General features: G+C 40.7%; 3 protein-coding genes across 8 annotated transcripts in view; 1 reads left to right on the top strand and 2 right to left on the bottom strand.

The window, feature by feature from the left end:
* Positions 1–8,118, top strand: part of LOC5504980 (neuronal acetylcholine receptor subunit alpha-10) — a 37,535-nt gene extending 29,417 nt beyond the window's left edge. For all 5 annotated transcript variants that reach the window (XM_048722480.1, XM_048722483.1, XM_048722481.1 and 2 more), the window contains 7 exons: positions 1,336–1,481; positions 2,047–2,091; positions 2,695–2,804; positions 3,993–4,292; positions 5,143–5,413; positions 5,857–6,023; positions 6,445–8,118. In XM_048722480.1, coding sequence (XP_048578437.1) covers positions 1,336–1,481; positions 2,047–2,091; positions 2,695–2,804; positions 3,993–4,292; positions 5,143–5,413; positions 5,857–6,023; positions 6,445–6,841 — 1,436 coding nt within the window. In that variant the 3' untranslated portion in view covers positions 6,842–8,118. The remainder of the gene's footprint in view (positions 1–1,335; positions 1,482–2,046; positions 2,092–2,694; positions 2,805–3,992; positions 4,293–5,142; positions 5,414–5,856; positions 6,024–6,444) is intronic.
* Positions 8,119–9,310: 1,192 nt separating this feature from the next.
* On the bottom strand, positions 9,311–15,609 carry LOC5504979 (protein PRY1-like). 2 transcript variants are annotated; one of them, XM_048722840.1, is made up of 6 exons: positions 14,789–15,609; positions 13,301–13,332; positions 12,266–12,386; positions 11,418–11,699; positions 10,600–10,837; positions 9,311–9,683 (listed from the first exon to the last, which is right to left on the bottom strand). In XM_048722840.1, the coding sequence occupies exons 1-6, from the start codon at positions 14,820–14,822 to the stop codon at positions 9,407–9,409; spliced, it is 984 nt and encodes a 327-aa protein (XP_048578797.1). In that variant the 5' UTR covers positions 14,823–15,609; the 3' UTR covers positions 9,311–9,406. The 2 variants fall into 2 exon arrangements, with proteins under 2 accessions (XP_048578797.1, XP_048578796.1); XM_048722839.1 differs by having other exon boundaries at positions 13,301–13,353; positions 14,789–15,435.
* A 57-nt stretch (positions 15,610–15,666) lies between these two features.
* LOC116612557 lies at positions 15,667–25,406 on the bottom strand. The gene is made up of 15 exons (XM_048722838.1): positions 25,292–25,406; positions 25,048–25,091; positions 24,529–24,592; positions 23,726–23,791; positions 23,509–23,658; positions 22,820–23,060; positions 22,029–22,139; positions 21,563–21,627; positions 20,820–20,863; positions 19,924–19,973; positions 19,367–19,450; positions 18,026–18,119; positions 17,263–17,375; positions 16,651–16,710; positions 15,667–16,192 (listed from the first exon to the last, which is right to left on the bottom strand). Exons 1-15 carry the CDS (start codon positions 25,323–25,325, stop codon positions 16,084–16,086), a joined length of 1,329 nt encoding a protein of 442 aa, XP_048578795.1. The 5' UTR covers positions 25,326–25,406; the 3' UTR covers positions 15,667–16,083.
* Positions 25,407–25,464: the final 58 nt, after the last annotated feature.

Genomic DNA, 25,464 nt, shown 5'->3' on the forward strand with positions numbered 1-25,464 from the left:
TGTCCTTAACATGTTTTTGCATTTTAATCCCAAGCTAAAAGTTCTTATATAAAAGTACTTATTAAAAAAGAGAAGACAGTAAGGTAGTTCCTGTCACTATACCTAGTCAACTTTACCTTTTTACATGCAATTTGTAGCGGTTTTTTTGTTTTCTTTTATTGACACACTATTCATCGATACCTGTTTATTATTATTATCATTTTTTGGCTCGAAATATCTGCCAAATTTGATTTTTTTTGTTACTGGGCCTTAGCCAGAAAACGTAGGCCTCAGCCAAAAATTTCGGCCAAATACTGGGACGAAATACTTTGCCAGCCTAAGAGAACTTTGGTAATAGAGTAGTCTATGTAGGGAATGACCAATGCTTGGCAATATTATCTCGGTCGTAGCTTTATTACATCAATTATATTTTATCTCTCGCCACGTCGTTGCAGTATATATTTTTTCCTGCCATCAAACTTTAATGTGCTATGCAATGCATCATTTGCTTTTTTTAGCTGTTAGCACTTTTATTAGCAAAGGCCGATCATCACATTTCTTATTGTATTTGACTCTTTTACTACTTGCTTGGAAAATCGCGAATTTGACTAGTCGGCGAATTTGGCATCCCAAATATTCTTAACCTGTACCCGAATTAATCCCGAATTATTCTTGATCAGTATCGAAGAAATCCCGAATCATTCTTGACCAGTATCGAAGAAATCCCGAATTGTTCTTGGCCAGTCCCGAGGCAATCCCGAATCATTCTTGACCACTATCGAAGAAATCCGTCTTGACCAGCCCTAAGGCAATCCCGAATCATTGTAGTGCCGACTTCAATCCCAATAAAATACGAGTCAGAAACAGTCTTGTAGGGATGAAGCGAAACAGTCTTGTAGGGATGAAACGAAACAGTCTTGTAGGGATGAAACGAAACAGTCTTGTAGGGATGAAACGAAACAGTCTTGTAGGGATGAAACGAAACAGTCTTGTAGGGATGAAACGAAACAGTCTTGTAGGGATGAAACGATAGCTTGTGTGTTTTTCTCTATACATCAAAAGATACATAATTATATATAAACTCGTTTTATTCTGGCCCGGCTATTCCTTGAAGAATGTCGATCAACCTCTCCTTTGTTATTGTTTATCATTGAAATACAGAGGTTTATTGGCAAGAAAACTTCAAAATAACAACCTACAAATGAAGTCTGATATGTTATTAACGATATATCCCTGAGCGGGAGCATACAATCGCGGCGTGATTGACCTTCTTAAAGCTTTTATTGAGCTGATACCGAGCTCCTAAAGAAGGTACTATGAAGCTGTTCACCAATATTCTCATTTGTCTTTTTTCAGACGCGATTATTAAGAATGACGATGATGAGTTGCGGTTGGTCCATGATCTGTTCGCGAATAGCAGCCAGGAGGTCCGACCGGTCAAGAACAAGGAGTCCGCCATTAAGGTTTTCTTCGGTATCGCTTACACGCAGCTTGTAGAACTGGTAAGAGTCCATTGAGAGAAGCTGTTTATCTTTGATCGTGAGCCTCGATGGCCAGTTTGTTCACGGGGGCAGTCTATGTCGCGCACTTGTTACAAATCGCTGTCACCCGTTAGTTTCACGCCCTCGTAAAAATGTCACACAATCGTTACAATGTCACGCACTCTTTAAAATGTCACGTACTTGCTACTATGTCGCGCACTTATTACAATGTCGCCGACTTACCCGTTACAGTTTCACGCACTCGTAAAAATGTCAAACAATCGTTACAATGTCACGCACTCGTTAAATGTCACGCACTCGTTAAATGTCACGTACTTGCTACTACACGCACTTGTTCAATGACGGGTATTTTTAACATAGGGATTACCCTGGCTTCCAGAAGCTTGTCTTTCCCAGGATTCAAATAATAGTCCGAGGGGTACCCGTGCTTCAGGCTTCATATGCGTTCCTTGCTATTTCGGATTTCGGCGGGCGATACCTTCTGGAACTTAGTGTTCCAACCAAGGGTGTAGAAATAAGTGAAACTTCACCTTGACTGAGGTTACGCGTTTTTGTCCCCATACAGGACGCCAAGAATCAAGTGCTCGTAAGCAACGTATGGATCAGACAGGCAAGTAATTGTATTGGCTTGAAATGTCTGTCCGATTATCTGCCCGCACCCCATTTACCCATCCTTCCTTCTAAAGGTCATTTCGCACAGTTTATTATTTTACCCATATGTTTGTCTGTTCGTCTCGTCGTTCTGTCTCTGGCCTGTTGGTTCTCCCGCCCTTCAGTATGGCGTATGTCTAATTGCCGACAAAAGTGAATGCCTATGGGATGTCCTTCATGCCCAGAACGATCAGGGCATGGAACCTCCTACCCGAAGCAGCAGCAGCAGCAGCAGCAGCAGCAGCAGCAACATCCCTGCAAGTCTTCATGGCCACCGCCCTTCCTGCTGTTCGATCAATGCAGGCACCTGGCCATATGCGCCGCCTTTAATAGGCGTGCGCTATTACCACCCCCCTTGAATTAAAGCAAGCTATAAAGGGTTGTGACTCTAAGACTTTTAGACTTTTAGGGGTGAGAACGGGAGGGTAATTATGTGATAGTGCTAAGTGCAGGGTACGGGAAAGTGAGGGTGCGGATGGGAGGCAGATGTTGGTATAAAGCCTTCTACTACATCCGTAACTATATGTACTTCTGTATCTAACCATATATATCTTGACTACAGAGATGGAATAACCATTTGCTGAGGTGGAATGAGTCTCACTATGGCGGAATCAAGTCCATAAACATTGACCCTAAGCTTGTGTGGCTACCCGATATCGTGCTATACAACAAGTAAGCAATTGGCCGTGTACAGTCCATCCACCACAAAAAAATGGCAAAAAAATAGAAGCCGCTGTAGCGGGTTGACCAGCCGGATAGAAGCCAACCGGTTGAAGCAGGTTGAGCCTCAACCCGTTACAGCGGGTTGAAAAACTTCAAGCTCCTATAGTATACTATGGTCCTCAAGCCGCTGTAGCGGGTTCAACAACCGGTTATAACGGGTTGGCTTCTAACCGGTTGGTCAACCCGCTACAGCGGCTTGGGGACCATAGTATACTATAGGAGCTTGAAGGTTCTCAACCCGTTGTAACGAGTTGAGGCTCAACCTGCTACAACGGGTTGGCTTTTATCCGGTTGGTCCGCCCGTTACAGCGGCTTGCTTTTTTGCCCCCGGGGAAACCCCCGTAAGACAGTCAAAAATGCTTGTCCTATCCCCTAGGGTGGAACATTCGTCCCAAGTGCCATCCCTTTAAGCTCTTGTAAGCCATTCTCTTGGTGTTGTTTACATTAAAATAACCATAAAGAAATAAAGCTTTTAAAGTATTAAAACTCTTTTTTTACAATTCGATGGAAAATAACGCATTGCTTTCCCCAAATCAACTGATGGAGTTGAATGCGTTTCCACACTTGGGTACTCCGCCTACAAAAGTCTCTTGTGCTCTTCTTATCCCGTATCCCTTAGAGTCTTTCATATCAGTCAATCTTGTTTTAAAAACTGTCGTTTTTCTAGCTCGCTCGTCATTTCCTTATTAGGCATTACATACCATATTTGGGAGTCCGCTTCAATCTTTTTTTTTTTTTTTGCTTTTTTATCCCCCCCCCCCCCCCCCTAGAGCTTTGTAAGTCAAGAATTTCCACGTAGGCTTGCAGGATTTCGTGTTTACTAAGATTTTTAGCTGGCAGCCATCTTGGAAATGGAGCCTAGTCCCTAACGTTTTAGAATATCACAGGTCTCCCGCGCGCTCGCCCCAGGCTCTTTTAGACCAATTAGAAAAACGACAGCCATTGATTGATATGTTAGAAAATGTGCTCTCCCTACAGGGGTCCGAGAACCTTTACAATAGTCTGACCACTCTGATCTCAGAGAAGCTTTTAACATGAGATATTTATTTGTTGATTTGGTATAGCCAGACTCTGTCTCTACATTAATCTGTTTCTATGATGAAAAACAACAATGGCCGTTTTGCTTTGCGCCCACAGTGCCGAGAAAGGGCTGACCAGCGGTTCCATGGACCAGTTCAAAACTAAAGTAATCCTGTCATCTGACGGCACGAACACGTGGTATGCGCCCTCGATCCTCCGCAGTCGCTGCTCTATCGACATCACGTTCTTCCCCTTCGATGACCAGCGGTGCACGCTGCATTTCGGCTCGTGGACCTATGATGGTCTGAGAGTGGATCTAACGAACATGAGCGCAAGCGTGGACTTGTCGTCCTACATGCCTAGCGGGGAGTTTGAGATGATTAACGCCCCCGTGGACAGGATCATCGTACGTTACAGGTATAGTTGAAAGATTTCCATAAAGGGAAGGGGAGAGGTGGGTGTGAGGGTGATGACTGGATCTGACATCATGAGCGCGGGCATGGATTTGTCGTCCTACATGCCTTGTTTTCAGATTATCGTGCGTTACAGGCTTAGACATAGAACAAAGGCGGGCCAGGGGGTACTGAGAGTGGGTACAGGTATGGTAAACAAAAAGTAAAATTATGGACATATCCTTCCACCCCCTCCCACTCGCCTGTTTTTTTGCAATGATCTACACATGAATTCTCCCAACCACATCTCATTTTACAATATCTTGTGAAGCCATAGTTGATGAGGACCATTTTAACCTGAAGGCAGGTATTGGCTTGCCGAAATATTGAGACTTTGCATTTCTCTTATTTCACCTTTATGTCGAGGCAGACCACAAGGTTGGACGCATAACAGTAGGATAGAAGATATCCAGTGGATTCCATTCTACGTTTATGATTGATAAACCTTATTTATTAACCGTGCATATGTTCTTGATTTCCAGTGGTTACCTTTCAACTCTTATAAGATTTCCAGTGGTTACCTTTCAACTCTTCTAATAAACCTTCTTTATTAACCGTGTACATCTTCCTGATTTCCAGTGGTTTCCTTTCAACTCTTCTAATGAACCTCATTTATTAACCGTGCATATCTTCTTGATTTCCAGTGGTTACCTTCAACTCTTATAATGAACCTTATTTATTACGTCTTCCTGATTTCCAGTGGTTACCTTCAACTCTTATAATGAACCTTATTTATTAACCTTGCACATCTTCCTGATTTCCAGTGGTTACCTTTCAACTCTTATAATGAACTGACTGTACACGTTTTCCTTCAGCTGTTGCCCCGAGCCCTACCCAAACCTGGTGTTCACCCTGCACATCCGGCGCAAGGTCCTCTTCTACTTCAATAACCTGATCGTCCCCTGCTTCCTGATCACCGCCTTCGCCCTGCTGACCTTTGTGCTGCCACCGAACACAGGGGAGCGTGTCACCCTCGTCATTACCACCCTACTCGCCATGACAGTGTTTATGTTGATGATCGCGGAGAATACCCCAACCACCTCAGACGTCACCCCACTTATCGGGAAATTCTTCGTTGCTTCCATGGTACCAAAACTCACCCTAATATTTTATTTCATTTCATTTATTTTATTTATTTATATTTATTTTTTATTTTTTAGTATTTAAAAATTGTTTTGTTTTATTTCATTTTGCTTTATTTTGTTTAATTTTTTTTATTTAATTTTTTTTTTATTTAGACATATGCCATTTACCGTAATAGAGCAAGGAAAAATTAAGAAACTATTAACACAGTTGACAATTAGCAGATTGAAAGAAATAGTGTCGAAGAGTCCAAAAGAAACTACCAGGCTTATACTAAATAGTAGTACCCTTTAGGGGCCATCGCTACGCTATAAGGGTCGGAGGTTTAACAAAACTCCCTTTTTTAACTGAACAAGCATTAATACAATATTGCTATGATTACAATGTCGTGGCTGGTAGAAACCCATCTCGACTTTCTCTGTGACATTTTTTCTCTCGTTTAACAGGTTGAGATCGGCCTCGCTCTTATAGCCACGTGTTTCGTGCTTAACATCTACGAGTCGACTGGTCCTTCCGAAGATGTCCCGAACTGGATCCGAACCCTGCTGCTCGAGTACCTCGCACCTTTGCTTCGAGTCACCAAACCCAAAGAGAAGCCAACCCACAAAATCAGGTGTGCTTATTGATCACTATTCATCACACAGTGCAAACAAGTCCCAAGGAGCCCCCAAGGAGAGGGTGGGGTGTGGTGGGGGAGGGATGGATGGAGTCCCCATAAGGTCACTGAAACCTGTGGTTTCATGAGTGAATACCAACATTTTGTTTCGTAGCGCCGACAGTTCCGAAAACCCCACCGACGGTCATCCCGATATTTTCTCAAGGGAATAAATGTTCTGTTTTCGCTGTGCGAGCACACTACACACACGGCTACATCCCGTTGTTCCCCGACAGTATCGAAAAACCGTGTGAATTCGATTGTTTTGTTCATCTGTGCGAGCTTATACTACATACACGGCTACGTCCCGATGTTCCCCGACAGTAACGCGAATAAAGTCGATGTTTTCACGAGTGAATACGATTGTTTTGTTTTACAGTTCGAACCCACACTACACGCACGGCTACGTCCCGATATTCCCCGACAGTAACGGAAACCCACCCGATGACCACACGAACAACAGCACCCCCAAAGACGTGATCGTAATGACACCGAAAGTCGGCGACAAGATGCTGAACTCGCGCGACTTCATCACGACAGTTAACGACAACCACATGCGTTTCCGAGGAGGCAATCCGGTGCACGATCGATTACTCGAGGGAATAACGATTCTCACCGACAGAGCTCGGGAACAAGAGAAGGTGGAAGGTATCAAGGAGGAATGGGAATCTGTTGCTAGGGTCATTGACAGGCTATTTTTGTTGCTGTTCATAGCAACTGTTGCCATATCAACAGCGATGATTTTCCTACAAAGACCTAGCTACGCCACGATGTAGAGCTTACTTGCTTTTTATGGAGTTCAAATGTTCCGAGTCCCATTAGTAAATTTGAAAGATCACTTGTGGGAGCGATGCAACGTGGATTACAAAATCCTAGAAAATTATTGAAAAACGTCACGCAATGACGTGTGTACATCAAGCAATGACGTGCGTACGTCACGCATTGACGTAAGGACGACGCAAAATCAGATTTTCTTCAGACATCATCGACAACTGGGTTAAAAAAAACATTCTCCGGGAGATTGGAGTAATATTTATATGAACTTTACCAGTCAAAGTATATAAGACAAATCCCTTCTCCTGAAGAGCGTCCCTATGGATGACCAATGGCCTCGAATCAGCTAATAAATAAATAAGGACATGACGGTTGTATGACGTCATCTCCAGAAATAGCATGTGATTGATGACGTCATAAAGACTGTAACGCCGAGAGCGGTTAATCAATTAACCGGTGTTAGTGGTGACGTTATATCAGGAATGTCATGTCTCACGTGACTTCAATTCGACAGAAATGTCATCTGCGGTGAAGTCATGCAATTAGATACTGAAAAACTGCGAAAGTTTTGTGTTTGCACGATCATTTTGGTATCAGACTCTGTGCGCAACTACTAAGTGCGACAAATGCTGAGAACCAGTGTATACAATATAAAAAGGCATTTTTTTTGCGTCAGGGTATAAAAAAGCACGCCTAGTCTTCCCAGAGTGCATTGCATTTTTCATGATTTCAAAGAAATAAGATTCACATTTAAGACAATTTGGGTGACTATTCAAGACATACAGTATGTTTAACTATGTTAAGAATTGGTATTAGATTTCAAAGAAATAAGATTCACATTTAAGACAATTTGGGTGACTATTCAAGACATACAATATGTTTAATTATGTTAAGAATTGGTATTAGTATCTGCCAAATTTTCGTCTGAAGAAGTATTATTGAAGACGAAAATTTGGGTCGAATATTGTTTTGTATTTATTCGTCTGGTTAACGATCATGACTAATTAGGCCTTTTGTATTGATTAATTATGTAAAGAAATATTTCTGCCTGACAACCTTGACAAGAGTTTTACAGTTTTCGCCAAAGGGGTAAAGTAAAACTGTCTTTAACCCGTGTACAAAACGTGTATTGCGTGTCATGTGTGTGCATTAAGATACTGTTATATGGCAATTTATTTATACGTGTCATCCATTGTGAGAGTTTAAAGAATATAAATATATTGTCAAGATTAGACACGAAGAATTGTAGACAGTATGTATATAAAATTTATCATCCAAAGTTATTGGTGGAGTCAAATGTAGGGAGGGGAGGGGAGGGTGAACGAATCGGAACAAAAAAAGACTTTGGGTACAGTGCTACTAGAATTGTAACGATTAGCAACTAGACCGACATACAGACAATTACCTTCCCTATATGTTAGGTAGTGTTTATTAGATACCCTGGGGGAGGGGGAAGGGGGCTACGAAAAAATTGGCCCCCTGAGGGTGGGGGGGCTCTCAATTTTTGTATGAGTTCTACTGAAATCTTAGATAAGATGGGAAAAAAGATATACAGTGACAGAGGGGGGGGGGGGGGGGAGCTCTGGAATTTTAAGGTGTCCTTAGCCAAAATCTCCCCTCGGGGTAATTAATGAACATTCTCTTACATTAAGATAGTTGCGATAAGCAAAGTGATTTTTGGACTTTAATTTGCACTCGTTCTTGGCAGGCTAAACCCCGGGATACCCGGGTATACCCGGTAACCGTATAAACCAACAGCGCAAATCTAATTAACAATTCGAACCGTTATTAAAACCATAGAGGTGATCTCCCAGACTTATGATGTTACCAGTATGTCTAGTCTTTAAATAACTTCATATATCGCCACTTTCAATATCGAAAAACAGAAAATTATAAGAGAAAGAAATAAGCAAATCAGTGACTGTACAGCTAGCGTATTGAAACAATAAAAATTATGCCGACATGTTGTCTAATAGCTCAGGTATCGCGGGTTGCCTGTGGTATTTTACCCACACAGTAGAGCGCGCCTTATTAATCGCCACAGGCAACCCGCGTATTAATTATGTTTCCTTTATTCCTTCTTAGTTAATTCTCATTTTGGCGACTGGGTACTGGTCTGGGTACGACATGCCATTTGGTTTCGAGGGGGGTATCTGGGTTTCTCATAGAGTAACGCTTAATATAAATATCGTCAACCTATTTATACATGTAGTTCCTATACATCGCGCTTTCGTGTAAAAAAGGGAAGAAAAATAGCGCACATCCGCTCAGAAACGTTTTTTTGTTAAACACTCTATAAAGTGTTTTAGCTTCTTGCTTCTCTTTAAAAAGGGGGGGGGGATTAGACAGTTTTTCTGAGCTCTCGCTGACAAGACAATCCAAATCCACCATGTTCACAACTTTTGTCGCTAGGGAGGGGTAGTATGGGAGGTTCTTGGTAAAGGAGGTTTCCATGGTCGGTAACGAAATAATTCGGTCCAAAAATAATATTTATTCATTTATTTATCATTAATTCGATTAATAAGATTTAAAAGTATACATATTTGTTTGCTGGCTAGTGTAGCAAATTAGAGTTTAAAAAACATAGCTTTTTTGCTCACTTTTGGGCAGTAAGATTGCTTATCAAAGCTACCCTTCTCGACGTATTTATCGTAATCTACAGGCTGGTTACCAGCCTCTTTGTATCTCCCGACGTAGTATGTGCATTTCATGCCACCCTGCTCAGCGGACGCTGAGCCAAACCCAAGCTCCGTACTTGTCTTCCACACAACCTGCGTAAAGTGACCAGTGCCCCTTTCCTTTTTCCCGCCAAAGGTGTAGCCGGGATTACAAACCTCGTTATACCTGCCGGAGGACAAATCAGTGAGTGTCGAATAGAGTGTGAGTTATTGCGATTGGCAGCTTTTATTTGCCGTGGTCAGCGCTAAAGCGGCAATATCCCAGTTTACTTCAGGTCAATTACATAACAATTTCCGATGATAAACGGACAACGCGAAAAGTATTTCAAATTGAAAAAAGTATTTTAAAAGACTTCGAGCATGTCAGATTTTATTTGCTGAGGTTAGCACTTAAAGCGGCAATATCCCCAGTTTACTTTATAACGTAACAATTTCCGATAAAAGGACAACGCGAAAAGTATTTCAAATTGTAAAAGCATTGTCGAGCATGCGGCTGATAATTTCGAGCCGATGGCCTGCAAGATAGTGCGGATTCTAATAGATTCTTTTGTCTTTTATCGGTCGAGGCTCCCGTCGGCCCTGCGGAAGTAAACTGGTAACAATGTCGCATCAACCAATCCCAACTGCGCAACATTTCTTACAAAAAAATATACTTGTGCTTTCACACTAAACTAAGGTTGCTCGCTGCAACAGACAAAAGTAGCGCTTTTTCGAACCTAGCTACGCATTGTGGATGACGACAATTTTAATGCACATACTTTAGCGAAGACAGTCTGTATATATTTCATAATGTTTTGTCGCTTTTCAGAAGCCTAACAGGGAGTTTAAGTAAAGACGATGGCGACGCCGGAAAACAAGAGAAAATTCCAAAACAGCACGTGGAAATTCTGATTGACGGTCTGTTGAGGACTGAGGACAATAGCCTGCGTAGCAAGCGTTTTTGTGGAGTTTCAACGGAAATAAAGAACAAAGCCACGCGCTTATTTTGCCAAATGTCGCTATTTGCTGTTCGTCCGGCCTCTTCGAATAAAAAAAAGGGACGACAAAAAAAAAAAAAACTTGGAATGATTCAAAAGTCATACCATAACGTAACGGCTTCCTCTGGAGTTTGTCTCTTTTTTGAAGAGCATCCAAAAGACAAGTTTTCGCCAGCGCCATCTCTCTCCCCCTCGGAGGCGTGTCGGAATGTACGCGTTCTTGCAAGTTTCTCGGCGTAATTTTTTGCAGCTTTAGACATTTCAGTATTGAGGGTCATGGGCGGAGCGTTGTGCACTTCGCGAAACTTATTGTGGACAGATAACGCGATTTGGTCGTCATCACCTGAGTAATAAGAAATCCTGAATATTCATTGCTTACTTTTCCGGCAATAGAATTAAAGCAGCTCTTTATTTGGTTAGAAAAAGCTACCGTGACAAGAAGCGTTGCATGATATTTTCTAGTGTAGTTCAGGACACGGCGACAGAGCAAAAAAATGGCAAGTCTTCCCAAAATAAGGTCTGGTTAACTTCGGTAAGGTTAAATTTTTTGCATAGAGGTTCAAAAAGTGTTATGTTCTAATGAATTCGTCTTCGAGATATGAGTGCAATTTTCAAATGTTCAAAGTATGAATTCTCCTCGTTTTTAGGGAGAAGTCGGGCTCTGATCAGAAATTTAGCCAACTTTGCTCGCTTATATCTAAATTTCAAAATTTCTTTCTAATTTGGAATTAAGCTTTTGGTCAGAGGAACTCCGTGTATGCGGAATCTTGAGCTGATATATTGAGAACTGGAAAATTTCATGCCATTTTTTGCTCTGTCGGACACGGCAGAATCCTCCTGGTTATATAAGTGCCTGTCAATCAAAGCTAGGGGCGTTGCACTCAAGTCAAAGAGACTTCCCAAATATTTTCATAACCACGTACCTCCCGCAGCTTGAGAAGGGCTGGTACTTCCTTCTCCCTCATTAGGGGTGCTACCGCCGCCTACGGGTGCCTCTGCAGAGTTACTTCCGCCCCCTCCTGGTCCCTCATTAGGGGTACTACCACCCCCTCCTGGTGCCTCGGGAGGGGTACTACCACCCCCTGCCGGTGCCATATTAGGGGTATTGCCTCCTCCTCCCGCACCACCTGACCTTGAAGGTATTATCTTTATTTTAAGGTCGATGTCCACCTTGCCATCTTTTCCAATTTCGTAAACTCCAACGCCTACAAAGATATGTCATTAGACGGACCAAGCCAGTAGCGAGGGGGGGGGGGAGGGTTGGGAAGGCCCTTTCCTTTCAATGCAGTTTATGCTGTATTTTAGATAATGTCTCATACATTTACTTTATTTTAGCATGCAATGCACGCGTTTACCTGGTGTTTTATAGCCGCCATTTTGGATTTTCATTGTTTGCTCAAAATCCAAGATGGCGGCTGCGAATCGCTTGAGGCTGTTTTTTCGCTATAAAAACATCGGGTAAACGCCTGAATTGTAGGCTATACTTTTTTAGAAGAAGGGGGGGGGGGGGGCTGGGTCGTCCACCTAGCTATGCTACTGAGCTACCCCCCAAAAAATGGTCCGCTTAATGGGTAAACGAGACCTCCGCTCAAAATACTGGCTACGGGCCTGTATTACACTTGGGTAACACCTACAACGGGATGACAAGCAAACACTTCCTTGACACCTACAGCGATATGTCATTAGACAAACAAGTGTTTTCGTGTGTAAATGATCTTATTAGATAAGAAACCCAATCTCTGGAATTGTGGCATGGCATTTACGTTCTTACCTACTACACTGCCGTCGTTGATTTTGAAGGTACCAGCAATTGTTCCCTCGCTTCTTTTAGTCCCAGAGTCAGCTTGAAAAGCTGTTCGGCGGAGCACGTTGTAATGCTCATGATTAGATCCCTACAATAAGAAAAAATAAAGAACACAAAATTTGACCGATAAATACGCAGCAAGCAGTCCTTTATTATTCATGTTTATATTTGATAATAGGATGGCCCATGTCCTGAAAACTTGCCGATGGAAATCAATTCTTTAAATGTCTCGGTTTGTTGGTTTCAGCACGGTCGAATTTCTCAGTGCGGTGGTAGAATAGATTTTTTTTCTGTTGACTGTTCATGTCACACATAACGTGGTGCTGGCCCCGCCCCTCGCCCTACAGGTGGCACATCCTTCTATTCTTTAGACTGTGTTTTTTTTTATTAAGCGGGTAGGTTTCGGCTAGCGCGACGGAGACTGTTCTTGTGTCATAGTTCAGATTACTCAACGCAGCCTGCCCGGGTTTTCTAATTAAAGGTGCGCGTTGCAAACAAGGCACATTTCAGCCAAATCAGAGGGAGTTTTGTGGTATTGTCAGAATTTATCCTAAGAAACTGTGCTCCCTGTTGTAGCTATCACGGCAATTAACTATAACATTCACTTATTGTCACACTAGCGAATCCAACACTTCTAACACGAAAACTAACTCACGACCAATTTGCTATTCGCGGGAGCCAACACACCCCTACCACAGGGAGCTCACCTCTACGGTTTGAATAAAGTTAGAGTTGTTTTTTAGCTTTGCGTTGTTTTTGATTTAGTGCGTGTGTGCGTTTGTGCGTTTGTATCTCTTGTCTACTTTTTCGGCGCCCGGTGCTTTCTGGCGCTCTCTCATTGGTTAGCGGTCAAACGGCCGTCTTGACTGCGAAATAGCTTCCGTGTCACAGCATTCAAACCGTAGAGGTGAGCTCCCTGTACCGTGACTTATAGTCTCTTTTGCAGCCTCCCGAGGTCGGAGTCACGCAAAAACGACCTCGGGCGGCTGCTACCTGACTTACAAATTGACGCTTGTGGTTATTCTGAGATGCCTCTGCAGAAAGAAGAAAATAACCTAAAAAAGATAATTAAAGTACAAAAGAAACGGGATTTGTAGGTCTTGTGGGCAGACGTCGGCTAACCTACTCGTCTAAGATTATCCACCCTGAGAGAGAGAGCGAGGGGAGGATTTTTACAAAGCTTTAGCAAAGCAACGCAGGACGCCGGTTTAGTGCGAAACGAATTTATTGCGGAGGGACATTATCTAAGCTCTTGATAGCGTGCGATAAACCCGAGGGGTGACACTAAGCCTCTGGCAGCCACCATTTTGTCATCCTAGCAAAGTACCAAGTGTGAAAAAACATCCATTTCCATCGGCCGATTTGGGGAAGCCTTTTCGATTGAATTTGGTAAATAACGCATTAAACTTTGTTTTAGATGGCCATTTCGAAATTTTAACACATAATTTGTCTTCCAATAGAATAGAAGCAATAACAAAGGTGTGGCTGTCAAGAACTCTTTAAGTACTATGAACTCTGTTGATCATTAGAGTTTTGTTTTCGTCAACGCCGAATAAAAGGTCAGCGGTTAGCGTCTCGGCTCAAGTTGTAAGTTATAAGTTGTAACAACAGAAAACTAGGGAGGGTGGGACTACAATTTGGACAAGTAATTGGTGAAGATGAAATCAAACAATCTAAAATAATTTAAATACAGACTATTATTATGTAAAATGAATAAAAATACCTCGAGATTATCATAATTTTTGCAAATAAATCTTGAAAAAATCTTAGAATGTCAAAAATATTGTAGTTAACCATTAACTTTTTGACCAATGATGATTTCATCAAGTAGATATAAACTTTTCATAGAATAGAGTGATGTCAAACAGGAGCACATTGGTCACGTCTCCGTTTTCAGTTATACGGGCACCCTGTGTCTTTAGTTTACCAGGCAGAACCGTTTTTTTGGTGGACATCTACCCTGGGTACCAGAGTCTCCAAACTTCTCTCGCCCAGTGACGCAGAATCAAAGTATTTCAGCTGAGCGTCACTGGACGAGAGAAGTCTGGAGGCTCTGGTAACCAGGGTAGTGGACATCGATCATAACTTTTGAATCCTACCAAATCTGCATCCGTCACAGGTTTAGATCGATCACAACCAGAACAACATTAGTCTTAGCTGTCGCCGAGAAAATATCGATAAGCACGCAGCATAGTAAGTTCAAATAGTTGTTAGCTTTGCGTTGCTGTTGATTTAAATGTGAACGCATCTATTGTCTGAATTTTTGACGCCCGGTGCTTTCCGACGCATTCTCATTGGTTAGCGGTCTTAAGGCCGCCGTAACTGCGAAATGGCTTCCGTCACCAAAAACCAGTCCCAAATCAAAAACGAAAACCACAAGGTGTACGTGAGACCGAAAACGGAGTGAATACGTCTGCTCTCAACATTTAACGAAAATGTCAAGTGTAATCACCAGAAGTCGTGCGTCACTAGGCATAAGTCTCTACTTACTAGCGAACACGAGCCAAACTACTCGGCAGGACATCTTAGGGTCGTCCTGATGCTCCACGTTTAAAGTGAATAAAAAACTGATTTCTTCATTCTATTTAGGTTTGGATGATGACATAAACTTAACGTGCTTTTTGGATGATCATAGACTAGTTTCGTATGAAACTGACAACCTGCCCGTACCATTTGAGGGGCGTCGCTAGCCGTAGGCAACAAAAATTCCCTTAAAAGGTTCTTCAATTGATCGATATTTTTTTTAAGTTTTGTCATGAGTCACCTTTAACCATTACCCTAACTATTTTAACCATTTTCTGTTCCCTATAAAGCAAAATGCGTGAATTGCTGAATTAATAGGGCTAGTATCTAGATAGTAGGTCTAGAATAAATAATAGGGCTAGAATAGATGATAGGGTTAGTAGAGATAATGGGGCTAATACAGATAATAGGGCTAGTATAGATGATAGTGTTAGTAGAGATAATGGGGCTACTACAGATAATAGGGCTAGTATAGATGATAGTGTTAGTAGAGATAATGGGGCTAATACAGATAATAGGGCTAGTATAGATGATAGTGTTAGTAGAGATAATGGGGCTACTACAGATAATAGGGCTAGTATAGATGATAGTGTTAGTATCTAGATAGTAGGGCTAGAATAAATAATAGGGCTAGTATAGATGATAGGGTTAGTAGAGATAATGGGGCTAATACAGATAATAGGGCTAGTATAGATGATAGGGCTAGTATCTAGATAGTAGGGCTAGAATAAATAATAGGGCTAGTATAGATGATAGGGTTAGTAGAGATGGGGCTAATACAGATAATAGGGCTAGTATAATTATAAGGCTAGTACAGCTGGTAGAGCTAGTACAGAAAGCAGAGCTAGGTTTATTTTTTTAACTTTATTAAGTCAATAACATTGCCTACTACAATACAAACCTAATACATACAATACAAACCTAATACATACAATACAAAACTAATACATACAATACAAAACTAATACATAAAATACAAAGCTTAAAAGCAAACGTGCAACAGGTCACGGAGTGCGATGCGGGGCAACCCCTTGAGGATAACATGGGTAACTAAATTGGAATTTCATAATTACACACTGTATATAAGGCTGTGCATGTGAAAATAAAGTCGCATCTGAAGAAAGGGAACCGGAGTCCTGGCTCTGCCAAATAAGGCCTGTCGTATTCTACGACATGCACAGGTCGGTTCCAAAGCGTGACATCCAAGCGCATGACATACAGGTGCGTGACATCCTGTCCCCCGTGACATCCTAGCAGAAGCATCAAAAGTAAAACTCGCTGAGAAGGCCGTCTCCTTGCTGTTCGGAGAGTTCTAGCTTCTCTGGCGTGACTAGAAGTTCGTCTGAGGAATTGGCGCAATTCATGCGGTGCCTGGAAAGAGCGATGTATACGAAGTCAGGCGTTGTCACGCAATGTCATCTTATGTCACGCTACGCCATCTCATGTCACGTAATGCCATCTCATGTCACGTAACGCCAGCTCATGTCACGCAATGTTATCTCATGTCACGCTAATAAACTAATCAACCAATGGATTCAATGTTAAACAATGCAACGTAGTGATAAATGTCACGAGATAGTACAAAGCGTTATCATTCCATCACTATAGCAGTTGTGTAATATTGCCAACAGCCACACCCGCCACAATTGTAAATAAATCTGCTTTGATACCTAGTCCTCAAATACAGTAAAAATTTACTTATAATGGGCATGGGCTGCCTGTGGTGGAGCCGAGAAAGGACCAGAGAGCGAGCATCGACAATGTTAGTGCAACCGTTAGCCTTGTATAACTTCGACTTCGGGTTTTTTGGGAAATAAATAACCGCTTACCAGTGAAAATGCTGATCGCAGGCGATAGTGCTTGGTAACCCTTTCAGACCAGAGCGCGACCTGCAAAAAAAAAATTAAAACAATAATGAGTCATTGGCCTTAGGAGTATTACGCAAAAACGACGGTAAGTATACTTATTCGCATTCATCATGATATTATACTCATTTGTTATTGAAGGCCAATCGCGCCGCCATTTTATGCTCCCGCTTAATGCCGAGTGACTCAAAGCATCCATTTCCATCGGCTAAGTCAAACGAGTAACCAAGATACTTTCTAGATTGTTAGTTTGAAGTTTTCTTTCGAATAAACTGTTGTATTTCTAATCATAAACAATAACAAAGGAGTGGTTGATTGACATCCTTTTATTAGTGTGGGGATAAAATTAACAAGTATGTCCTAAAAAATATAAGCCTAGAACCTTATTTCCATGTGGGAAAATGAAAGCCTGGTTTACACAAACGTTTTCGTAATCACTCTAGACCATGAAATTTGGAGTTTCCACGTCTTTGTTTGGCGAAAGACATCTGAGTCCATTTCAGAGTGCATTTCACTCTGCTCTTTGTGTTTTCCTCTGTTGCCATAGTCACCGCCCCAGGCCCCTACCCCACTCACCAGGTTGCGTTAATCATGCTGTAGTGGCCATCAAATTGTTTTCCGAGACACGATGCGCACATCATCAGCTTGGTGATATCTACCACTGCACAGGTTGGCTTGTGGCACTTTATCTGGGGTATTAGGGCACGGAGGGTGAGAGATAGTGGAGGAGAAAGAGAAGCGAAAACTACCTTATTCTTTTCGCGCGTACTCAAATTTGCGTGTTTCGTGGCAATTTTTTTATCTTGCGAAATTTAATGTATATAGAAAAAAAGTTGAAGGTTCTATTTAGATCCCTTAATGGGACATTAAGGTAACGTATCGATACTCGATAACGGCTCGAGAAAACAAGAACACTTCTTCACATTACTGTAAGACAGGCTTTTACGGCAATTCAAATTCAGCCGCCGCTAAGGGACAGCGTGTTGGTTTTTGATCAATTATATTTGGTCCTATTTCAGTTGTCGTTTAACATCTTTTTATGAAAAAAAGGAAAAGTCACTTGAGCTTCAAATTCGCGAAATCAACATTGCAAACACAACTCTTTTCGCGACTCGCGAAATGTGCCGTGAAAACTTTTCCTAAATTTAAAGATACGGGAAAATAAAGAAGAATAAAAGTCTGGCTACATCGTGTTCTTATGTAATGAAGCTTTCGTATGTTGCGCTAATTGATTGAAATTCATTAAAATCAGATAGTACGTTTCGCATGTCTCTATGGCTTACAATACATAATTGTCAAGGTAAGACGCGTAGAAGTTTAGTGTTACGATACAACTCACCATCTTCTTTAGCTTGAAAGAATATAGCTTTGTATGTGAAGGAAACTCCATCAAATGTCTCGTGAGATGACCCTTGCCGTCACAGAGAGTCAGTCTGGAAAATATGGGGTGGACAACATAGAGATAAGCTAATGGCTAAAGGGAGAATACAAGCCTGGAATATAGGGAGTGAGCAAAGATGAATGAAATGATGGCGAAAAAGGTAATCACAGAGTCAGCCTTGAATGTGAAGAGGTGAGCAAAAGAAACCAAAAATCATGAACACCAAATAATGAGAAAGGCGGAAAATCAGCATGGTATATAGGCGGGTTAAGCATTAAAAAAACGAAACAAACTATGAAAAAAAACAATGGTGAGAACGTTGTTTATCCTGGTCTCAGGGCCGTACTGAAAAGGCAAGCTAAGCGGCACGATAGCAGCAATGAGCACGAGAAGCTACAACTACATTCTCGGGGACCCAGGGCGTCGCAGAGGAAGCGAGCGCGGCGGAAGGGGAGGGGAGAGAGAAGAGAAACTCAAATTAGCTACAGATATGGAGTCACGGTAGTAATAGTGTTACTCTCAGTGAGGTGAATATTGTGATATCTAGAGTGGCGGAGAATGTGATGATGAAGGCATTCATTGTTATGGTGATTTTACAGTAGTCTTTTCTTTAGTAAAGCAGTAAATAAGATAACATGGTGATATGAGAAGGTAGTGACGTGGATGGCACTGAGGATCTCAATGTTTATCGCAGAAGTTAGGATGTTTTATATACAGCTGCTGTTGAATCGGATGATGATGATAATGCTAAGATGATGATGATGATGACAATAATAATGTTGAATAATCATGATGATGGTGATATTGTTGATGGTGATGGTGATGTTTTTGATGACGATGATAATGCGAAGATGATGATGACAATAATAATGTTGAATAATTATGATGATGGTGATATTGTTGATGGTGATGTTTTTGATGACGATGATAATGCTAAGATGATTATGACAATAATAATGTTGAATAATTATGATGATGATGACATTGATGATGGTGATGATGATGTTTTTGATGACGATGATAATGCTTAGATGATGATTATTAAAATAATAATGCTGGTAATGCTGATGATGCACAACACGATGATGTTGATGTTGATGAAGATGAGGACGATGATAATGATGCAAAAATGATGATGAAGACTATGATGTTTATGATGAGGATAATAATGATGATAAATATTTTCTTTATTTTAATGTAATTACTATGCTTAGAATGTGTGTGATAACTCAGAGATGGTGTTAAAAATAATGATGATGATATAATAATGATGACGTATATAATAATGATCATTCATACCCGCACTCAAGACAGTTTGCCAGGTTTGACCTTCCTCCACACTCGGTGCACATCGCATTTTTAGACTGACGAAGCTCTCGACACCTAAAATATTGATAAAAAAGCTCCTACTTTAGTGACTTTTGTAAGTAAATCAATGGATTGCGAGAACTGTGTCCCATACTAGTAGAAAGAGGTCCAGGATTACAATAATATTGTACCAAAAATGACCACGTCCCAGCGGACCAGGCAATACAATAATGCGCTAAAAAATAATAAATTGAGGTGAGCTAACCACATATGGCCAATAAAACCCCTATATAACAGACGCCATTCGGAACGAATTGAATGGTGTCGGGTTAGTGGAGGTCTTTATTCTCCTTCACAACCATCACGGTATCTGTCACGTAAGCGTGGACTATGAGCGCTTGAGTGACAGGAGCTACGGTGGCTGCGAAAAAGACTATGGAGGCTTATGCATAGAGATTGACTGAAGAACTCAAAATAGAGACTGGAAAGTGTCTGTAAGATAGAGGGTATTAATGAGTTTGATTAATTTGGATGTAACTGTACTGTACCTTCTATAGAAATCATTTAAAGAAGCTTTGTCAGCCGTCATTTTGTCATCCTGTCAAAATACCAAGCGTGAGAGACAAAACCATGTGAGAGAAAGACAAGACATAACCATGGGCTGATTTTTGGAATCATAGGAAGTTTATAATTGAATTTGGCAAATTAAGCTCAAAAGGTTGCTTTGTGGTTATTTCGGGATTGTTTATCATATATCTGAGAAAGCATTCCCATTCTTAAGTAGGGTAGGGTTTTTGATGAAATAAAGCCAGAAGCATGTCCAGACGAGGCATCCAAGGGATTCGAACCCCACCCTGCAAGGGGCGGATCCAGGATTTCCAAATGGGGGGTGGATTATGGCCTGATAGACGGCTTTTAACAGATACAGTGGTTCTTGGCAGGTCACTACATACAACTTACAATTCTTCACGCTGAATTGGATTTGTTGCATCAGCAAAGTCAAGGAGGCGAAGGCACAAAGAAAGTACCTCCCGTCCCTCAAACATTTATTTTCTTCAAACAAAGAGGCTTTTCATTTTTTTTTTTACTCAAAAAGGGGGGTGGATATCCACCTATCTCCCCTCCTCCCTGTATCCACCACTGCCTGCTCATGTGATGTAATGAGTTCGACTCCGGTTGACCCCTTTGTTGGTAGTCAAGAATATGTTTAATTTTATATGTGTATTTGGATGCTAGAAAACGTTTCTATATGGATCTAGCGACCTATTACCAGAGCTAATGATGCCGATTTGAATTTAATCTCTTGTCAGTGCTTTACTACTGTACTCTAGACCCCAACCTGTTTTTCACCTATTTTTCTCTAGACACGCTCCTGAAAACATATGAGTGCTGGGGTAGCAGGATGGTGATAAAGCCTTTCTATGACAAACTGCAGGTAACTTACTTCACTCAAACTTGACAAGGCTCTGGTCTCATGAGGCCGCCGCCCTATGGAAATATGAGATATAACGATGGTATATTTTATAATTGAATTCATTTTTATTTGTAAAAAAAAGGAATCCATTTTTATTCATTAATCCTTTTTCAAATTGTCAAATCCCATCACAGTTCGGGATTCTCTTTTAAAAATCCCCAATAACAATGCCGAGAATTCACTTCCCCATTCTTATTCCTAGAATTGTGAGTTCAAGGTTTAAGCAGGAACAACATCACTTTTGCTTTTTATTTGCATATGGAGTTAACTAAGTCACTGGACCATGCCAGGGAATGAAGTGTGATGATCCTTTTGTTATATCAAGCAAATAGGGAATATGCCTTCTCTCTTTCCCTTTGAAGGAAAACTTGTTCTGCACCCCTTGACTTTTACAGTGCAACAGGAATACCATTGTGAAGTAGCCCCAAAAGGATATGGGAAACATGCTATTTGATTGACATGCACTCTACTAGACAACCAGCAGGGAAAAGAAATGGTTCATTGCTATACTAAACACTTAAGCCCCACTCTACCAAACATGATAGTCGAGAATTGTGGTATTCAAAACTATGATTCTCACAAAAAGATAGTCTTAGTGAACAGTATTTGATCAGCATTTTGCACCATAAATTTTGGGTTTTCATGATATTAATCAAATCATGATGCAACCATCAAGGAACAATTTTGAATCTTATAAATGAAGAAAGAGTTACCTGTTGCAGCACCAACCCTGACCGTACAGTCTTCTGCGAGATGTCCAATTCGACGACACTTCCAGCTAACAAGGAGTCAAAATTTTAACCACATCCAAATATACATCCAACCACACTGCTGTCACATGGTAAGGAAGTGTTCATTAAATACCCTAAAGGGAAAAGGAAAGATGTGGAAGGCTAGAAAAAAAATTACCCCCCCCCCCCCCCAAGCATCACCACCCACCAAAAAGAGCACTCTAAGGTAAACAGAAGGGTTGTTAAAGTTGTGGGGAAAGGGGGAAAAGGTTACACTGAACGAGGGGCTCTGAAATTTTAATGTGTCCCAAGTCAAAATCCAAAATCTCCCTCCTCCATCCCCCCCTCCCCGCACCCCAGCCCCTCACAGCCTCTAGTTTAAGTGGAAGTAAGGGTTTCAAAAAACGAGCTCAGAAAGTACTGACAAGTGGAACATAGGAATTCTCACCATTTATATGAGGACAGCTCACTGACCCTCTCGCTAAATTGGACTTTTTCTGGGTTCCATTCTGGCTTGAGAACTTCTGGTCTCTGGTGCCATGCGGCAGATGAGAAAAATCTGAGGTTGTCAAATTTTTGTTAAATAATGTAATGTGTATATGCCTGTAAGGTGTTTTCACACAGTAATTTTCCGATAGTTACGTTATAAATTTTGAACCACATTTTCTAAAAAAATCATTAATCAATACAGGTCTGTACCAAGAATTTTCTTAGGGGGTAAGAAATCCCAAAAAGTGGACCTTACTTTTTTTTTTGGGGGGGGGGGGAGGGAGTTTTCTGATAAAAATCTGACCACCCGTGAAAAAAAAAGAATGATTTATTTATGCAGTATCTCCACGGGAGGTTTATTGTCTGATTTGACTACATACCAGTCAGAGTGATCTAGCTTATGCTTTTTAGTTTTGTCTACAAATAGCACATCTATTGAGAACCTAAAGTGGACCTTATGCTGTTGTGGGGGTGGGGGGTCCATTCGCACCCCCTGCACCCCCCTGAGTACAGGTCTGTAATAAAATCTTATTAGAATATGCTGTAACCTTTGAAATGGTACAATGCTATTAGCACTTAAAGACACACAATATATAAAAAACAATAACAACAACAATAAAAATAGAAATAACAACATTAAGAATTATAATGAGAATAAGAATAAGATTGAGAATGATGGGAAAATGGGAATAAAATGAGAATAAAAATAAAAATCATGATAACAATAATAATTTAAATGTGATAGCATACTCCGACTGCTGGTGCTCTCTTTCTGAGACATTGGTGTGTAAGGCTGATGTCCCCTGCCGGTCTGTCAATCGGGACGTCAAAAGGGACGTGTTTGTATCTTCATCACTACTGTCTCCTGTCAGACCAAAGAAACCTCCCTTGGCACCTGGTTCACTTTCTGATGAGCTCCTCTCATCTGATGGCGATTTCGGGCTGGACCTGTCCCCATTATCTGATGTGCTGGAGTCACTGGAACCATAGTCTGAAAGATGCAGATGATAATGATGGTTATGATACCATCATTGATGAAAAATAGTGATGATCATGGTGATAAATGATGAATAATGATAATGAAAAAATTTAAAGAAAATGATGATAAAATGATAAATTCTAAATAAAAAATTAAGATTGTCTTGGCTGTTTCCAGATAATGATTATGATGACAAATGATGGTGAGTTATGATATTTTTTTCTTACAGATAGATATCTATCAGGTGCACATTTAGATCGCACAATTAATGCTAAATTTCCAATATCATTGTTTGTGCAATTTTCAGAAAATTTCGCATTTATTGTGTTGTAACACCTGCATGGGTAAGGAATTCTAAAATCATAAAGATAATATTAATGATAGATTAACTTTTTTTCTGAAATCTTAAATCTAAGCTTGATAGACCTGCAAAAAACACCAAAAGAGCCCTGTTGATTACCTAAGATTGAGGATGGTATTGTCAGTGGCTGATCCAAATTGCACTTGCTGATTGTGTCTGTAGTTGAGTTACAATCCTCTGAATCTGCCTTATTTCTTGTTTTCCTTCTTCGTCTTCTCCTCCTTCTTTTCAATGGAGGTGAGCTGGCATCTTAAGAATAGCAGACATATTCCATTTATTCAGTTCTTCTTATAATGGCATTCTCTTGCAAACAAACCTGCTTCATTGCTTTTCCCAGAGGCGCTTGTGATGAGAGAACCAAATAATGCCCCTTCATCTGACCCTGAAAGGGAGAAAAAAAAGGTCTTATTCATTGAACTTATACAAAGGCAAAATTGTGAATCTTAAAGTCGCATTGTCGCCAGTTTACTTCCGGAGGTCCGACAGAAACCTCAACCGTTAAAAGACAAAAGAATCTATTAAAATCCGAGATATTAAACAGGCCATCCGCTCTAAATTATCCATCACATCCTCAAAGAAACTTCCAATAAACACACTGCTTTCAATATTTTGAAATATTTTTCGCGTTTTCCGTTAAAAATCGTCGGAGATTGTTACGTAATCGACCGGAAGTAAACTGGTGACAATGCGGCTTTAACTTCCAATTCTTATAAAATTCCAGTTCGAAGGGATGGGGGGCACTCCCCAGAGTCCAACACTGCAGTGGACCCCCCCCCAAAAAAAAAAAAAATGAATGATCACATCCCTTGGCCCCTTAAGTTTTTAGTAGCTGTCAGGGTCAGCTGGTATTAAGCACTCATAGCTTGCAGCTGCTCATGGCACTAAAAAAACATCATTTTAACTTGTCATGCGGTCTCTCCCACTAAAGAAAACTCTGTTGCTGCCACTGTCTAATCTAAAATTACCTTATTTAGGGACATAATAGGCCTTGGAATACTGGGGTAGCACAATACAAAGGTATAATCGAGGTGATAATATTTCACTTGGTTGACTTTTTAGTATCTAAGTGAATTTAGATTATTACGCCTCAAGTTTCTTTGCCACTGTAAGGCAACTAACCATATTTCTTGGAAAGTGCCTCAAATTCCCCCTTCTCTACCTGGCCTGTAGCAATCCTGTAACCCTAGCGAAAAAAGAACAGAAATGGATGATGTAAAACAGACCTTACAAGACTAATTATGATGACATACCAAGGCTATTTATTTTCTTATGTATGTACAGATCAAGACATGAGAGGCCATCTCCGGGATGGTTCAATGCACAGACCCAAGCCTTTGCATTTGCTGTGTAGTATAAAGTGTCAAACTCACACCAGAATAAACATAGGAAATGGCTGTGGCTGTCACACTGAGATGGATGAAATATATAATTTCAATGAAAACAAACACTCTCTGGCAACTCTCTGGTTGATTCATAAGCAGTGAATAAGTTGCGTTTCATTGTTATTATTTTGCCACTGGAGGAAACATGAGTTAGTGCAGGTCACATTACCCATAACACATAATTAAGTAAAACACTGCACATCGTAACCAGATAATTCAATCGTCTATGTAAAGCAATTAATAACGATGGGCTTACCTGCAGATTGGCAAGGACGTTTTCAAACTTAAAATCTTTTGCGACTAATGTTGAAATGAAATTTGTCACGGATAGGATAACATCAGGTTATATATGTTTGATAGTACTGACAAGTAAGTAAATAAATCATAAAGAAAGCTTAGCTGCAAATGAATGAATACGGAATAAAAAAAAAAACAAATAAAAAACACTCATAAACATAAAATACAAATGAAATAGCATAAACAATATTGGGTTCACTTACATAGATAAGCGCCCCTTTTGACAGATGGATCCATAGTTTCTGGATCTTATAAAAAAAATAATGGAATATTTTTTGTTTAGTGATTGCGCGATTTATGTGTACAGCAGAATCTCAAGAGAAAACATGCGCACACTTTTGGTTTTGTATATCCGCTGACTTCTATAAGACAAGTT

Source organism: Nematostella vectensis, chromosome 15, assembly GCF_932526225.1.
Source record: "Nematostella vectensis chromosome 15, jaNemVect1.1, whole genome shotgun sequence".
NCBI classification, from domain to species: Eukaryota; Metazoa; Cnidaria; class Anthozoa; order Actiniaria; family Edwardsiidae; genus Nematostella; species Nematostella vectensis.

Excerpts from the sequence above, each read along its gene's own strand:
- LOC5504979 (XM_048722839.1), bottom strand. The coding sequence starts at position 14,822 with ATGTCCTGCCGAGTAGTTTGGCTCGTGTTCGCTA. Across the intron at positions 10,838-11,417 it reads CCCTTCTCAAGCTGCGGGAG|GTGATGACGACCAAATCGCG; the intron begins GTACGTGGTTAT and ends CTTATTACTCAG. Across the intron at positions 9,684-10,599 it reads GAGGAAGCCGTTACGTTATG|GTATAACGAGGTTTGTAATC; the intron begins GTATGACTTTTG and ends GTCCTCCGGCAG.
- LOC116612557 (XM_048722838.1), bottom strand. The coding sequence starts at position 25,325 with ATGGATCCATCTGTCAAAAGGGGCGCTTATCTAT. Across the intron at positions 18,120-19,366 it reads GCAAACTGTCTTGAGTGCGG|ACTGACTCTCTGTGACGGCA; the intron begins GTATGAATGATC and ends CATATTTTCCAG. Across the intron at positions 16,193-16,650 it reads TGCGATCAGCATTTTCACTG|GCACCGCATGAATTGCGCCA; the intron begins GTAAGCGGTTAT and ends CGCTCTTTCCAG.